Source organism: Maylandia zebra, linkage group LG17, assembly GCF_041146795.1.
Source record: "Maylandia zebra isolate NMK-2024a linkage group LG17, Mzebra_GT3a, whole genome shotgun sequence".
Taxonomy (NCBI): domain Eukaryota; kingdom Metazoa; phylum Chordata; class Actinopteri; order Cichliformes; family Cichlidae; genus Maylandia; species Maylandia zebra.
The window spans coordinates 9316734-9333670 of NC_135183.1; the positions used below are offsets into that span (position 1 = coordinate 9316734).

The following is a 16937-nucleotide window of genomic DNA, read 5'->3' on the forward strand; positions in this document are numbered from 1 at the left end:
GGGGGGTTAGTCTGACCCGCAAACTGACCTCCTCAAACTTCAAACTGAATACTTCTGGCAGTTACCACGACGACAGAGCTCTCCAAGCCTTATCCTACTTACCGAGACGAGACGAGGAGCGAGGAAGAGGTGGGAGGAAGGAGAGCAGGAGCGAGGGAGGTAAAGAAGGAGAAGAGCGACAGAGAAAGAGAGAGAGAGAGCGGTGTGGACAGAGAGAAAGATACTGGTGGGGGGGTGGGGGGGCAAAGAGGGAGGCAGGGAGGACAGCCAGGCAGAAAGCGAGAGTTGCTGCTGTTGCATCTCTGTGTTTTTCATGAGTAGACAGTTTACTGGGAGATTATTCACAGTCTGGTATTTAGCCTTATTAGGCCACTGCTCCCAATGCAGACTTCCCTCCCATCATCCACTGCCACATTGGAGATTTTTTTATATATTTATTTGCTTGTTTCACATTTCCTTCACCTTTGTGTACATTCAACTTTTAGTAAATGCACAGTTTGCACTTTTTTCCCCTCTTTAAACGGAAGAAATAATTCAGGGTGGGTTGTGCGGGGATCTGGAAGGAAAAGTCCTGTTGGTTTTCATTGGATAGCGTTAGGCAGTTGGAGCACTCCCAGAGCTTGGGGAGAAAAAAAAGCGACTGATTGAATTGTCAGAACAAAAGATGAGCAGGTTTGTCAAAGGCACACATTTGTGTAAACAAAACCTGGAAGAGTAACTTTCAGGAAGCATTGTGCTGAGATAAATCCAATCACAGAGCCTACAGCAAAAGGTTGAAATCAGTCCAGCTGCAGATTTTGGATCACGGTTGTTAAATGATTGCTTAATTAGAGGCAGTAACCTTTGTAATCAAGGTTTAAACACTTAATACAGTTGGGGAGAGGTTTTGGTTTAAAAAAATGTATCATGACAATAAGTGGGCAGGTTTCTCTCTACCGGTCGACACTTTGACACTTTCCTAGTCCAGTCCACAGTTACAGAGTTGTTCGAGCATCTATCCCAGCTAACGGGGGAAAGCGACCAATAACTACCGGGGAAAAAACAAAAGCTCTTTCTTACTCTTCTCTGACCCCATGTAAAGCAAGGCTTGTGACTAATTTCAGTGCAGATAATGCACTTAATTTATAGCCACTACATCGTGTAATCAACATTTCTTTTAATTTACTACCCATCCACGCAACAACCATGACCTCCTTCATCTGAGGACTGTGACTGTAAATGGACTGGCACTTACATGCTGCCTTTCTACTCAGTTGAGTGCTCAAGGCGCTTTCTTCTGCAGGTCTCAGTCACTCGTGCAATCACCCAATCGCGCACACATTCACACAGTTGCATCAGGAACAACTCAGCTTTCCCGAAGACACTTTGGCACACGGGCTGAAGGAGATTATGAGGAGTCAGGCATCGATCCACCGACCTTGCCATTCGTAGACAACCTGCTCTCCCACCTGAGCCACACTGTTTGTTTTTTTAAAGGAAAGCATCTATGCCAGTTTTTGTTGATGATCCAAAAGTTAGAAATAAGCAAGTTAATTAAAAATAATAATGATAATAATAATGCAGTATGTTAAATTTGCCACAGCTCTAATTTGTGCCCCTGAATGGCTTCTTCTCCATAGCAACCACATCCAAGGCTAATAGATATTGTAGTATTTCAAGCAATCAGGCATACCAAAGTAAATGGAAGAAAGTTGTAATAGTAGCCTTTATATGAATCCATAATACTTTTAACTATTCGAGAGTTTTCCACGCTTCTTTGTTTGAGAGCACTGAAGACTGGACTGGTGAAAACGATGTATGGATTCGCACCTCCTTCTGCTTTTTTACTGTTATTGGATAATTTGCCGTTACTTTGCAATTTCTAATACGCGCATTGATCGGCACGTTTGAACTTTTTCAGGCTACGCTTCTTCACACGCTGTAACCATCTTAGTAGGCAACAATTTATTGCTAATGGCTTCCTTAAAGTCACCTCCCTCCTACTGTTTAAATATCTTATAAGCTCATTAAGAAGCACAGCCAGAGGGTTCCTGCCCATCGAGTCTCAAACAAAAGTCAACTGGACTGTGTCTGATTTAGACAGTAATAGTGAAAGAATGACAGACGGAAGTAAAGCAATGAGGCCTGTCATGATTTTATGTGTGTGCAACTGTAAATGTTTGACGGCATGCGTATGCCTTGAGAAAAGCAATTCAAGAGAGATCAAAATCAATAGTCTGGGTGTTTGTGTCCCCGGGCTTGCTGTCACTCACGCGCCCTAATATTAAGGCGATTGATCCATCTTTGCCTTAATCTGTGCTCAACAGCTTCACCTGGCTCATTCCCAGGGCGACACAGTCTACAAAGAGACTCAAAACTCCCAGTAATGGGACAGCCGGCCCTGCTTCTCCATCCCGCTGTCTGGTTTCTTCTCTCTTGTCCTGTCCTCACTTTTTATAGCCATTCATGTCTCTTCTTGTATTCCCCTGATTTATTTTGCATCTTTTTATCCTATCACATTAAATATAGCTGCTACATATTGCCCAGGCTGACCTGTCTTGTCCTTCCTTGTCCTGCCAAGTCCATCCCAGTCTTGTCCCATCCTTTCTTTTGCTGTTTTAAATTCCAGCTATCCTCCTCCCTTCCTGTCATGCCTCTCATGCATACAGTGATTGTGGAATCCTAAAAGTCCTTTTGGTAGGAAACTGAAATTTTGACTGTGAAACAAACACAAACAGTTACTAAACCTCCTTTAAATCACCTTTTTATCACTACATTGCAATGCCACCGTGTCATCATGACTTAATCTGCGCTTGTTTAGAAGTCACTGTAGTGATGATCTCAACATCGAAAATGAACAGCATAATCTTTTAAGTGTGTCCTGAGGGACACAGTGGGGTAGAGGATGATGTTCGCATTAAAGCGGCGGCTGTGAACATAAACCGCAGGCTGTCTGGACTAACAGTCCGAAACGCTCCCTCGGGGCGGCGCTGTACGTTTGAGCTCCGTCAGTCTGTAAATCGGTAAATGATCCCGGCTGTCATTTAATCAATATGAACAGGGAGCAGCTGTCGCACATCATCGACTCCCCTGGGGGCCGTTGTTGAGACGCAGCACTAAAAGAGAACGCGTGTGAATGCAGTGTGTGTGTGTGTCGGATCCATTTTTCACAGGTATTTATTGTGACAAGCAGTGTAGCTGCAGAGCATCCTCTGGCTTCTCAGGGTTGTATGGTCAGTGCAAAGAGGGTACTGGCTGTTGATGAATTTTGCCCTGAAGGAACAAATTTAGTGATTTGTTGATGGAAATCGACTGCCAGCCCTTTTGAAAATTAATTGTTAGTTCATCTTCTCATGTTTTATTTTATTTCCCTATAAAGACAATATCTGGAGTCATTACTGGATTCAAAATATTGTAACTGTCTTGTGGTTTCAGTGTTGCCGTTCATTTTTTTAATCTGTTTTTTTACTTCACATTTTAAAGACTGAACAAGTTTACAGTGTAACCATGAGGTCTCTTTGACTTGTAGTGATTTTTTTGTGCCACGAGTTTAACAGAAACATGATTTCAACCACTTTCTCCTTGCAGGGACTCTGAGAGACGACAAAGCCGGTAACAGGAAAGATTTCTGGATGATTTATTTATTTATTTTTTGGTGGGGGGGGGGTCCCCCTCTTTCTCTCTCCTTTCCTTTCGCCGCCTCACCTTTTCTTTTTCCTCCTTTCCTTTTCTCTCCTCTTGCCTCCTCTCCTCTTCTAACGTGAGACAGTGAAATCTCATCCAGCCACTCTGCCTGCCCTTACAGCCAGCAGGGAGGGACATGTCATTTCATTTGTGTGCATGTGTGTGTGCGTGTGTGTCCCTTTACTGTGCAACACACAATGACGAGAGCACAGGGAGGAGGCAGGTTGTGTGTGTGTGTGTGTGTGTGTGTGTGTTGGGGGGGGGGGGGGGGGGGTGACAGGGCTCTGATCTCTCAGATAGGGAGATAGCCACCTGATTCAAATGGCTCGCTTGTTCCCGGCAGTCACTTGATCGGCGTGTGAACTGACTCCTCGCTTATTTACAATCAAATGCTGCAGCACTGACCTGCCCAACCCAACCTATTGCAGACATCTCTCTCTCCCTCTCTCTCTCTCTCTCTTTCTCTCTCTCACTTTCTGCCCTATATTTGCCATGTCCCTCTCCCTCCCTCCCTCACGCACGCACGCACACCCACCCACACACATACAGGTGTACTCATAAACCTGTGATGGAAACTTCCAGCAATGAGCTGCACTGTAATGATCATGCAATCTTTTGAAATATGAGCTCGAGTAAAGGGGGTGGGTTGCGATTATTTTTTCATATTAATACATTTATCACATTTGTAAGATCACATATTAGTGATTAAGCCACTCAATCAAATAGTTAATGCTTCAGTGTACAAGAAGATTTTTTGTTTTGATGTATTTTTTTTCTGGAAAATATACGCCGGCACTATCAGTGAAGCAAATCATAATAAATGAACAACTGTAGTAAAAAAAATGTCAGTATTGTAGCCTAACAGCGCACAATGAACACTTTAAAGCTCAAATATATCTGGGTGCAGAGTTACATTAAGGGACACACTTTCTTCAGCTACAGAACTATGGTTCCCTAGAGAGAAATGCTTTTCCCGATTGGATAAAAAGAAGATGAAGAGCATATAGTATGTTACACTAAAGCCTGGTTTCTAAGTCTGTATCTTTATGGATGAAATGAGAAACTAGGATGAATTGAGGTAAATATAATCAAAGACAAGGTGACATCTTTTTTCTTAACAACAGATTTTCAGAAATAATTAACGTTTTCATATCATCATTTATGAGTAGAGCTGATTTCTATATTTTTATAATCATTACAGTAATCTTAGTTTCTTCCTGTTTCGTGTGTGTGCTGTGCTACAAGAAGCAGCAAGACTCTAATCTAATCCAGTCCAATCTGAGCTAATCTGCACCCACTTGTGAGATAAAACAGAAGATTTTGCTGCATATCCACTACAGATCTGCAGACGGGATTTCAGACCTCGCTGAGTGACTTTTAAAGGTAGAAGAATGAAAACAGCGAATTAAAACACCATCTGAAACATTTAACGTGTAGAAAATAATAACCCTGCCCACCATTACAACCCCCAGTCTCAAATTCCTGTGAGTCTGGGAGAAACAACTTCAGTCTACTGCATCTGCTTGCCCATCCGTCCATCCGTCCGTCTGTCTGTAACTGTCCTGTCTGATTGTCTCTCCCAGTTGGCCCCGAGGGGACACCCACACTGAAAGAGGCCACTCTTCCATTCAACAACAGCTTCTGTCAGAGACACGAAGAGAGGGAGACCTCAGAGTCACCAGCTCCAGAATAGCCTGATAGTGACTGATGCAATCAATCGAAATCTACACTACAGTCCGCACCATCGTCCAGCGAGCCAGATTTTACGCATAATAAAAGGAAATTGCTCTCGCTCGGAGCTGAGTAAATGCAGAAATTTTAAAGAGGGAAGGCTCCATGCCACGCCGTGTTCGCCTTCCTTTAAGACTCTATGTTTTCAATTCTTGAAAAAAAGGGGGAGAAAACACTAGTAGGATTTTGTTTTGGGCCAAATAAAGAGTCATAAATTCCCTGAACTCTGAACTGTCTGACAAATTTCAGTCAGTTTAAACCAGCACATTTGTAGCTTCTCTAGTTCCTTGCTTCAATGCAAAATGTTTAAACTCGCTAAGGATGCAGAATACAATGTAAGTAAACAAAGAGAAGGTCAGATAAATAATTCAATACTGGAAGAGTTATGGCATTTCTACGTGACAGAAAGTGATCTGCGTGTCGACACGAGTTATCAAAACAGTATCGCCGCAAATCAAAATGTGCCTGCTGCTGCTGAGGCCCAAACCATAAACCCATTTGGCAAATGACACATGGAGGATGTTTTCAGCCTTTATCTGATAGTTAGAGACCAGAGAAAATAAGGGGAAAGTGAGGGAAGACAGAAGCGGGCCCTATGTGTATGTATACACTGCGCTTGTAGCAGAGGAAAGTGTCGTGCTGATATCTCAGCAGGCTTTCAGGAACTGCACCATCTCTGTGACATGTTGTAATACAAGTCTAACCTTATAAACCCCACATGAACACATTTTCTTCCAAGTGTTCCTTAAAAACGAAACCCAGTGTTGACTGATGACATGTGCCACAATCTCCACAACAATGACAGCAGAATCCCTCTGAAATTACACTGGTTTAATTAAATATTAGTAGCACTGGGTGGTAAAAGTTGTATACTTTGTTTAAAGTGTATAACAATGTTGTTAAAACTGTAGATACACTACTAAAAGGTGGCCCAGTTTAGAAACATCCATTCAAACACTATAAACAGACATGATCAAGCCTGTTTCACTTGTTTGGGTTTGGAAAAAGTGATCAGAGTTCTCGTGGTTTTTCTGTCTGTACTGTTTGGATATTGTCCAGGTTTGATGTATGATTGTTCTTGGGTTTGAAAAGACTGAAGCCTGCTTTAACATTTATCATTTACGAACTTTGTATAATCCATAAATAAGCAAAAAAGAAATAGGTAAAAATCTCAGTTTGAGAAAAACAAAAAGGCTAGAGTTTTTTCTTTTTTTAAGAGTGTGCGTCTTTGCTTTTATTTTGAAAAGCAATCAGATGAGCTAACTGCGTTGGACCAGTCTGCAAAATATCAGACTGTTTTAAATATATTTTATCTGTTCTAGAACGGTCTTCATAATGGGTGTATGCTCTTTAGTATCATTTGGCCGGACTTTCTGCTGTACTAAAACACTAAAACCACACCTTTTCACCCATTTAGCCCCACTTTTTTTCTCAGCATGCATTTCTAGATGTGTCATATTCTAAAATAGGACAGCACCCGCCGCCCCCTCCCGATTTAATGTGCGAGTGTAGTTGTTGGTCAACAGTTGGGTCGGGGGGCCAGGCAGAGGGAGGGGGGCCCGGGAACAATGGACTGTGCTGTTGTGCTGGACTCGGTGGAGAGAGAGGGAGAGAGTCGGGCTGATGACAGAGTGAAAGAGGTTAGTGTCTATGCTGGGAAATGAGACCAGAGGAGGGAGGGTGGTGGTGGTGGGGGTTCCTGTGTCTGTTGGCTTGTTAATGATGATTCAGTCCCATCAGCTCAACAGCCTTCTCTATCAAAGAGTCTCCGAATGCCTGCAAACCACCTCCAGCTATGGTGCCCCGACAGAAACAGGCTCCTGACAGTAAACCTGTCAGCTACACTCATTCTAACATGAAACAATATGTCGCTGTCACACTCATCTTTGGCTTCATGCGCGGAAATCTGGTGCAAAAATTCAAATCAATCAAAATTTGTCTGCCACGTGTTTCCTGTGCAATCGGTATTTTATTGTTTGACTTTTAACAGTTTGGAAAATAAAGAGTGCCGGAAAAAAAAGAAAAAAGAAATAAATGCTTAAAAAACATCGGTTTTCTCCATGTGGAACATGAATAAAGGGCTTGAGAGCTTCGGTGATGCTCTCGGCTGTGTAGACTAACGAACACTAAATGTATCCAAAGACTGACTCTGGGAGCAAAGAAATCGAGACCTCGGTTTCAAATTCGCCCTAATTCGAAAAGTGACGCTGTCGAAAATCAAAAGTACGACACCTCAGCCAAGTGGATCGAAACTTTCACCGGTGGGGGGTGGTGGCGGTCGATGGGTGGGTGTGGTGGGTTATAATGAAAGAAAAAGCCAGTCACTGCAGCACAGATCGGCTCTTTCTGTGTCTCAGCAGAACACCCCACCCGTCCACTTTCCCTCTCCTTTTCCCCTCCTCCCCCCCCCCCCCCCCCCCCCCCCCCCCCGGGTCTCCTTGAGTTGCCTGAGCCGGCCTTGGGGTGGCAGTCAGCCTAGAAACCCGCTCATGTTGTTCCAGACAAACGACATGCTGTGGGAGTCGGGAAATTGTCGCTCTGTTTTATAAAGTCTACAGAAGAAAAATGCATATTATTATTATTATTATTATTATTATTATTATTATTATTATTATTATTATTATTTATTTATTTATTTATTTTTAATTGAGATTATTGACTGAGTTTATACCTTTCTGCCTTTGAATCACTTCCGATGTCCACTCTTTATTTATAATCGGACATTGGGTGGACTTTCCCGACAAACTAGTATATGTAGAGGATGCTTTAGTGCACGCTCACCGCCCTCACCGGTCTCCTAATTTCCGGACAAGAAAGGACCGATTTTCACTTGTAACTGCAGGAACGGACCTCACACCGGTCACCTGTTGCTCTAAAGAGACGAAAAAGCATAAATATGCGCGACACTGGTTTGATTAAGACACCTTTGCGCACCGCCAGCGTCACTAGCAGTGCGTAATCTCTGGCTTTCCTCTAATCGCTTTGATTTTTTTTCCTTTCTTTTCTTTTTTTTTTTTTAGCGATCATATAGCTCTTGAGTGAAACTCCTGAATTGGAGCTGCATTGTCCTCTCCCCAACAGCAGCCAGCAGGCTCAGCAGCCAGCACAGCCAGCCAAGCGTTTGACGTTATTAAATAATAAAGAGATGCTGATCTGGTAGCATTGTTGTGAAGGGAAAAGGCCAATTAGCATGCCGTTATACTGTCATTATGGCTGTATTAACTCGAATTAGTTATAAGACAATGTGCTTTTTGATACTTGCATTTTGTATGTGTGTGTGTGTTTTTTTATTTCTAGATTTTTTAATGAGTGTATGACAGAAATGAAGACTGAAAGTACAGCTACATTAAACCGGCATGCAAGGAAACAAAGATTAAAATAATTAAAGTTATCCTTAATTATTAAATTCGATTCGATATATATATATAAATATATGGAGTTTAGAATTCATTCCAAATATATTGTAAGTGGCCCGTGAACAGTAAAGATTTGTTTCCTCTAATGAGCCCTCTAATTTATCGACTCTACTCGTTTTTGTGGCAAAGCTCGGGTCCGTTTTAGCGCATGGCAAGAGAGGTTTCCTACCAGGCTACAGCAACCTGCGCCAGGCCTTACGTTGTTTTAGCCAGAGGGGAAAAAAATATTCACATCCCTCTGTATCCATCCCTCTCCCAGCCTTCTTTATCCTGGCTTCAGTTTTTATACAAGAAGCAAAATGAGGCGTATATGATCAGTTCCATGATCAGCTTTAATCAAGAAAATTTAATCGATCTGCAGCCCTTACATTATGTTCCACTGAGGTTCAGGAAGCCCGGGAGGCCTTTAAGCGAGGCCTGCAGCGCTAATTTCTAAAAGGCCTTAAAAAAGTAACAAAGTAAGTAGAGTGCAGGAGTAGGCTACATCACGTTTATGCAACCGCGTGGGTGTGAAACACGAGTTTTACAAGTGTCATTCGGGAACACGGAATGCAGATTTCGTAATGACATGCAGTTAGTGATGGATATTTAAAAAAGAGTTTAGGCACAATGGAAAGTAAAGCAAAAAAAACCCCAAAACAACAACAACAATCAAGCAACTTTAATGTTACTGCAAACGGGAGTGAATTCCAAAGTTTTGTACGTGCGCGTTCACGGCCGATGGAGGACACGAAAAGAACAAAACGCGGACACCTGAGGCACCGCACGGTGAAACAGAGACACTGGTGTTTTGGTTGTGGGGATTTTTTCTTTGCTTTTTACTAAAGAGTCGTGATCCCCCTTCAAACTGTGCATGTCCTTAATGATGGCGCTCTATAAAGCTGTCAGCATCAATGAGCGGAGATGATAAACGGGAGCTGGAGCTACGAGTGACGGGGTGGGGGAGGAGGGGGAGAAGTGGTGGGAGAGGGAGTGAGGGGTGGTGGGTGGGGGCTGTCGCAGAGGCCTCGAGCCTCTGAGAATGCAGGCCGAGAGCAGCGCGAGGCTGATGGCATGCTGGTCTGTGTCAGTGTGTGGTCCTATTCACTGCAGTAGCGGGAGAGAGAGGGAGAGAGAGAGAGAGAGAACCCCTGCACCTGCGCTGGATCAGCAGGCTACTGGCTGCCATTCAGTCCCTCTGCGCTCCACACACACACACACACACACGGGCAGCTGAAACACACGACAGCTCTCTGCTCTGACAGTTTTGCTATTCAACTCTTCTCTGCGCTGTGATGCAGGCAGAGATGTCAGGCAGCCTTAAAAAACAAAAAGACTTGAGGGATGCAGAATAACGACGCGACACGAGAGGACGGATCTAAACAGGGCGTTTGGGATTATTTATAGAAGCGGTCCAATTTTTTTCACGTACCCCGCACCCGGCCCGAGAACAAGGGGATGGCCGGGTTCCCCCTTATTTAGGGAACCGTGATCGTGCTCTGACCGACATTTAAACATGGCGTCAGTTACACAGACAGAATGATAAAAACACACACAGATCCATGGCTGTTTGTTTTGTCTCATCACGGCTCGTTTATTACTAAACATGTTTCCCATTTAGTCTTGTGTCTGCCTTTTGTTAAAATAATAAAAATAACAATAAAAATAATAATAACTGTTATTAGCTATATAATAATAATAACGGCTTGGTTTCAAAGCCAGCGCGTGTACACTTGGTAGAGTTTTTATGTTGTAAAAAACCTGCAAGAAAAAAAAATCATACAGCGATTTTATGAAAACGGAGATAGACGCTTCATGTGCGGGTGACGTCAGCGCCCCCCCCCCCCCCTTATTATTTGCGTGGTGGGTGAAAAGGGAAAGTGGCTCTCGTGGGATTACAGGCCACTAAGCTCGTTGTGTTTGCGTGTGTGTGCACGCGCGTTTGGTAGGTGGGTCATTTGACCTAATTAAATAATAAATAATAATATAATCTGAACAACAAACACGGGATTTGGATTTTGTCCAGGATAAATGACAGGTCTGACTCGATCCACCGTTTCTTCATTTATTTACATTGAAATTCCAGCAGGCCTCGCTGAGCCAGTTTAATCTGAGCTCACTTCACAGCGTTTACACAAAATGCTCGGCTCCACTTTGATGTCCTGTTAGAAGCTGCGCTGCTTTTTATTTTTTACAGTCATTAATTTATATATTTTTAATTGCATTTAATAGAAACACCTCTGTAACGGAACACGCACGTCAATATGGGCACAGACGCACACCAGGTTATCACAGATAACATCTGAGAGCTTATTGCTTTTCTTTTCTTTCTTTTTTTTTTAACCCGAGGCGTAAAAAAAACAGGAGGCGCGCGCTTACCACCTGTTGCAGGCCAAATATCCTCGAGCTGGGGCAGCCAGACTCTGCACGCGAGGAACAGAAGGATGGGTGGGTGGATGGATGGATGGATGAACGGTCGGATGGGGGAGTAATGGGTGAACGAAAGGATGAAGGGGAACACCTCAACCGGGCCTCCCAGCTTCAACCTACACGGGCCAAACAAAACACACCTGACTGCGTAAAGTGCAGCAAACATACATCTGAACACTGAGACGCGTTCAAAGCGTCCCCGTGGACTAATAACACCACATGTGGGGTGTAACGTTTTAGGCAGGCCACTTAATTCCCGCTATCAGCTGTGCTGTTTGAACAGGAACGCCGGGCTCGGAGCTCAGAGCCTCTCAGACCAGCTCAGATTTTGGAAAGCACGCGGGGTTAAATGCGGGGCTAATATTTTTCTACCGAGATAGCGCGATATCAGTGTTTTCCGAGTGAACATTCACAGTGTCCTAGTTTGTGACTGCCTCGCTCACACAGAGAGCAAACCATTTACAGAAGGGTTACAAACAAAAAAAAGTGGCTGGGTATGGGGCAGTAATAGAAAATAGGAGCATTAATATAATAATATAATAAAAGCTGCCCACGGCCTCAAGTCAAGCATCCTGTGTCCACATGGAAGTCTTTACCAGTCAGCCACAGGTCTTATGACACGCCACGGAAAATATAAGTTGCCCATCGAGCATGTTTGGTGTTCTTTGCCTTTTAAAGGTTTTTCCCCTCCATCACATCAAAGGTGCCACGCTCAGCCGGGAAAAAAAATGATCATTTTGCGGGGCCCCGTGGGCCTGCAGGGGCCCACGGCGCTCCTGGAAACATAACAGGAGATCTTTACGCGTCTGCTTTTTTTTCTTTCTTTTTTTAAGCAGGAATAAATTAATTAATAAAACAAATTGTTTATCACCAGCGCTCTCGGCTATTACAACCGATTCAACTGTTTACATCAATAATTAATGGGACTCCCAACGATCCCCTGACCTGCGAAAGGTCCGATTAGGAGGAAGCGAGAGAGGGAGGGAGATGGAGAACTGGACGGATGAATACCGAGGGGCCTCTTCATCTGCCGCTCCCCCGGGACACAGCCTGCAAGACACAACGGCCCAATGCGCGCGCGCACACACACACACTCTCCCCCCACAGATTTAAAACCGTTTGTTAAATTCAGGGCGAGCTCTTAGCTCATCATAAGGATCATCATTATTATTATTATTATTATGATTATGATTGGGAGGAATCCGCCTGGTTGGCAGAAAGGTGCATGGGTGGATTATTTTGGAGTCTGTTCTGTATGCGTTTGTTTTTTTGTTTTTTGTTTATTAAGGCAGAGGGTGGATGAGGGTGGATAAGGGTGGATGGTGGTGGTGGTGGTGTGCAGCAAGTCACCGGAGAGCTTGAACCATGAGAAGCGGGGTTAACGGGAAACAGCAGGGCCCGTTTGATTAAACATTAAAATTAAAATGACCACACTCGAGTATCGGCGTGGAGCTATTACACGGCCGAGGAAAAAGCATCCCGGCCAGGCTCCCTTCAAGAGGGCTCCACCTTCAATTTCCACCTAATTGGTCTATTTCAGCCTGATAAGCCAGCTCCGTGTTTTGAAAGGAGTGAGAGAAACACAGAGAAAGCTTCCAAAACTAATAGATATTATTGTTGCTGTTATTATTATTATCATTAGTATTATCATTATTATTGGATAAACTCAATGAACGAGAGGAAATAAAGCCTGAACTCAAAGGTTTAAGCTGCTGAAAATACTGCTTAACAAACACAAAAAACACTGCAACACGGTGTCAGCAGACAATAAAAACCCACGGATGACACACATTCTCTTCTCTAATCTAAAATAACCTGGAATCAGATCTGCGCCTGGCATTAGCGCTCCTGCATGATCAGTCATCTATCAGCCTTACAAAAGAAGGCCCAGTAATCCAAGAAGAACAAAAGAAAGAAAGGGAAAAAATGTAGTTTGTATATTACATTTTTAAAAAGAGAAAGAAAAAACATCAAACCGTAAACCGGCTCTTAATAGTAATAATTATAAAAGAGGAGAAATGACAGTCTATACCTGGGGATGATGGGTATTTTGGTGGAAAAATCTTCCCCCCACTTTTTAGGAAACAGGCAACAAACTTTGGGCTTGATGTGGCCATCCGCAGGAACTAGAAAATAGAAACGTGGTTAACCACGACGCACAGTTATTTGTGGACTTTAAAGGAGGCATGTCGCCCCAAAGCTGTACTCTGTAAGCACTTAGTAGAATACTAAGAATACTAGAATTTACAGTACACATTTAAAAGAAGACAGATGACAACTTAACATGTGATGACTGCCTGGCACACAACAACTACAACAAGATAAAGAAAACCCAGTGATGAATCAAATCAAAACTCAAACAATTTCAAGTATCCAAATTTCCAAAATTTATTCATTTCAAACTGCATATTGAAAAAAAAATATATACTCAGCTGAAATTGTAACTGTTATAAGGATGGTATTAGTTCCAGTATATATACATGGAGTGGTTGGCTGTTCTGCGTACAGGCCACAATTCTTAAAATACAACTACGGGAATGAAAAAAAAAAAACCCAAAACAATTTTTCTTCTTTTTGAAATAAAAACTTAAAATATCACAGGAAATATACAGAAATTGTACAAATCAATTAGAAAATAAAAAATAAAAAGTACAAGCGTCATATACCTCTAACAGATGAAAAGTGGGAGACGGAAATATAAATTAAGAACCTATATTTTAAGCTGCATTGAGAGGAAAAACAAAAAAGGCGTCGTTTTTTTAATATATATATATTTTTTTTCCAAGAAATAAAATGTTTAGTAATGCTGCCTTTAAAAATGAAAACAACAACAACAACAAAAAGAGCAGTTTTACCTGCTTCGTTTCATGTCCCCTTTTTCTTTCCAGTGTTGTGAAGTGTTAAATGAGCTCCCATAAGAATTTCAGCTCTGCTATCTTTCACTTTTTTTGTTTTTTTTTATATTTTTATCTGCAGAACTGGCGTTGCTTTATATAAAACAGGAAAAATGAAACAAATCGAAGAAAAAAAAGAGAAATAGAAAAAGAAATATGCAACCTTTTGCAGTTTAACAAACAAATTTCGTCTGATTGTAATGTTTCTTTGATAAATACTGTACAAAAGGGTGATTGCAATAATAAAACATTTTTTGATTGCGACTCCCACTTTCTAAAGTCTTCCAAACTTCATCCGTCAGTGAAAGGGGGTGGGGATGGTGGCTGTGGCGGTGGTGGGGGATCTCCTACCGTTCCTCTAGAGCTTCCTTAGAATAAAATGTGAGACAAAAAAAAGACAAAATAAAAAAGAGTCGTGTGTCCCTTTTTTCTTTTTCTTGGAGACTTCTATACAACTTTTCCCACCCCGAAATTTTTCTGTACAAAAATAGTCCAACGTTAAGTAGTCCACAGTTTCTCTTATAAAAGTTCTTTCTCTTTCTCTCTCCTTTTCTTTCTTGCTTTCATGTCTCTTACATGTGTGTTAACGGCAGCGTGCCGTTGATCGTCGTCCCGGGCACGGCGCTCTGGTAGTGCCCGGACATGTGTAGCCTGGTCTGGGCGGTCGGTTCGCTGACCTCCGCCCCGGGCAGGTACATGCTGATCATGTCTCTCAGATCCCCGCTTTGGCAGCCCGGGGCGGCCCTGTGGGATGACGAGGTGACAACGGGCGGGCTGGAGCTGCTGGACTCGGACTTCACCACCGAGGATGGCCCCATGGAGCCCAGGGCGGTCATCCCTGGCGTGGTTTGCTGGGAATAGGACATGGAGTATGTCGGGGAGCCGTTCATATAGCTCTGGGAGCTGGTCATGGAGTTGTACTGCAGGGCGCTCATATCGTAGCGGTGCATGGACTGCATCTGGCTCGGGTTGTGCGCGTTCAGCCCCGGGTGCTGGTAACCCAGCTGGTCCTGCATCATGCCGTAGCCCCCGTTGGTCCAGCCGTTCATGTGCGCGGCGTAGCTGTCCATGCGCTGGTTCACTCCGCCGCCCAGCCCGGCCCCGACCCCGACCCCGGTCCCCATCCCGTTGCCTCCCGGAGCCAGCAGCCCACCGGGCAAGGTGTACTTGTCCTTCTTCATGAGGGTCTTGGTTTTCCGCCGGGGCCGGTATTTGTAATCCGGGTGCTCCTTCATGTGCAGGGCCCGCAGTCTCTTGGCTTCGTCGATGAAAGGTCTTTTCTCGCTCTCCGACAGGAGTTTCCACTCTGCGCCCAGCCTCTTACTTATCTCCGAGTTGTGCATTTTGGGGTTTTCTTGCGCCATCTTCCTCCTCTGTCCCCGGGACCACACCATGAAGGCGTTCATGGGTCTCTTGACCCGCTCGGGGCTGTTTTTCTGGTTGTTGCCGGTGCCGGACGTGTTGGTGTTGCCCGTGCCCCCCGTGTTGGTCTGGGGAGCTGGGGGCTTCAGTTCAGTCTCCATCATGTTATACATCGGGAACAGATTTTTAATTTCAAAAAAGTTGAATCCCAGAAAAAAAAATGTTAAAAAACAAAGAAGCCAAGAGAAAAACTCCAGCAGCCAAAGGAGCGGACAGTGAGGAGCGAGCAGGGCTGCAGCGAAAAGTTACCTGCCGGGATTTCTCTATGCAACTTTTCTCTGGACAAAAACAACAAGCATCAAGCCGCTTCTCTCCACACACACACACGCATATACACACACACGCACACACACACAGAGACACGCACACACAGGCTCACGCACACACACAGACACTCGCTCTGTTTTCCTCTCTCTCTCCCTCTCAGCGCGCAGAGAGAGAGCCTTCTTCCAAAACAGCTCCCCGCTAATGTTGTGTCCACAAAACTTCTCCCGTCGCTTCTCCGAAAACGAGCGTCAACAAACCCGCACTTTTTCGCCTCTGTCCGCCCGAGCCGAGCCGTGACAACTCCGGATAGTTTGTGAAACAAGTTAATAGACAACCATTCATGCGACCGGGGGCTGTCAGCGTATAAATGGGTTCGACTCGGCCAATCAGAGCCGGCCTTTTTCCCAGCGACACGCCAATGGGAGACCTTAATTAGCATAAAGGGGCGGAGTCTGCCTGCCCCAGACACACACAGAGAGAGCCACACACACATACACAGGGTGCCCATATGGCCAATACCAAGTACATATTTACTATTTCCAGGCTGATGGGGATTTTTCTGTGGGAACATGTTAATGGGAGCACTTGATGATTATTTCCACACTTCATACTGAGAGAGCGCGTGATGCAGAAGCGAGAAAGTGGCTGCTTGCAAACTTTTAGCCCCACACAGAAAGTTAAAGTTGGATAAAAAACTAAACAGAATAAATGACAGTATAAACGTTCAGGAAATGATTTTTAGAGCCTTTAGACTTTACTTCTAACAACAAATCCACAGCTGGGAGTCAAACGCACATGCGCAACTATCAAACATGTTCAGCATCATTCGACCCTAAAGGTGGAGACAGCGTCCGACACAAGCCACAGCCTGCGGGAGCTAACCCTCGTCCCCAAAATCGAAAAGTCACTCATTCCCCTCCGCTTACAACAATCGCTCACCAACACCACCACCCACATCCATCAGAACAAAAGCACAACAACACTTAAATAAACTTTGTTAGTTAACTCAAAGCATCGAATGACTGTGTGTCTGAGTGTGTGTGTGCGTTTGTGAGTGTGTGTGCGTATGAAGGAGGGAGGGCCGGGGGGTTATGAGCTGGTTTTTAGCGTTGAAAAGAGGAAAGGTAATCCAAGA

General features: G+C 44.0%; 2 protein-coding genes across 12 annotated transcripts in view; both read right to left on the minus strand.

Moving 5' to 3' along the window:
* LOC143413176 (uncharacterized) overlaps positions 1-16937 on the minus strand; it is a 185566-nt gene that overhangs the window by 34000 nt on the left and 134629 nt on the right. For 6 of the 11 annotated variants that reach the window (XM_076875836.1, XM_076875832.1, XM_076875833.1 and 3 more), the window contains exon 3: positions 13252-13345. The exons of the other annotated variants lie outside the window; for them this stretch is intronic. In XM_076875836.1, coding sequence (XP_076731951.1) covers positions 13252-13345 — 94 coding nt within the window. The remainder of the gene's footprint in view (positions 1-13251; positions 13346-16937) is intronic. 11 annotated transcript variants of the gene reach the window in all.
* On the minus strand, positions 13583-16224 carry sox2 (SRY-box transcription factor 2). The gene has a single exon (XM_004562078.3). It carries the CDS (start codon positions 15646-15648, stop codon positions 14686-14688), a length of 963 nt encoding a protein of 320 aa, XP_004562135.1. The 5' UTR covers positions 15649-16224; the 3' UTR covers positions 13583-14685.

What these genes read in the sequence shown, in the direction of transcription:
- sox2 (XM_004562078.3), bottom strand. Translation starts at nt 15,648, where the DNA reads ATGTATAACATGATGGAGACTGAACTGAAGCCCCCAGCTCCCCAGACC.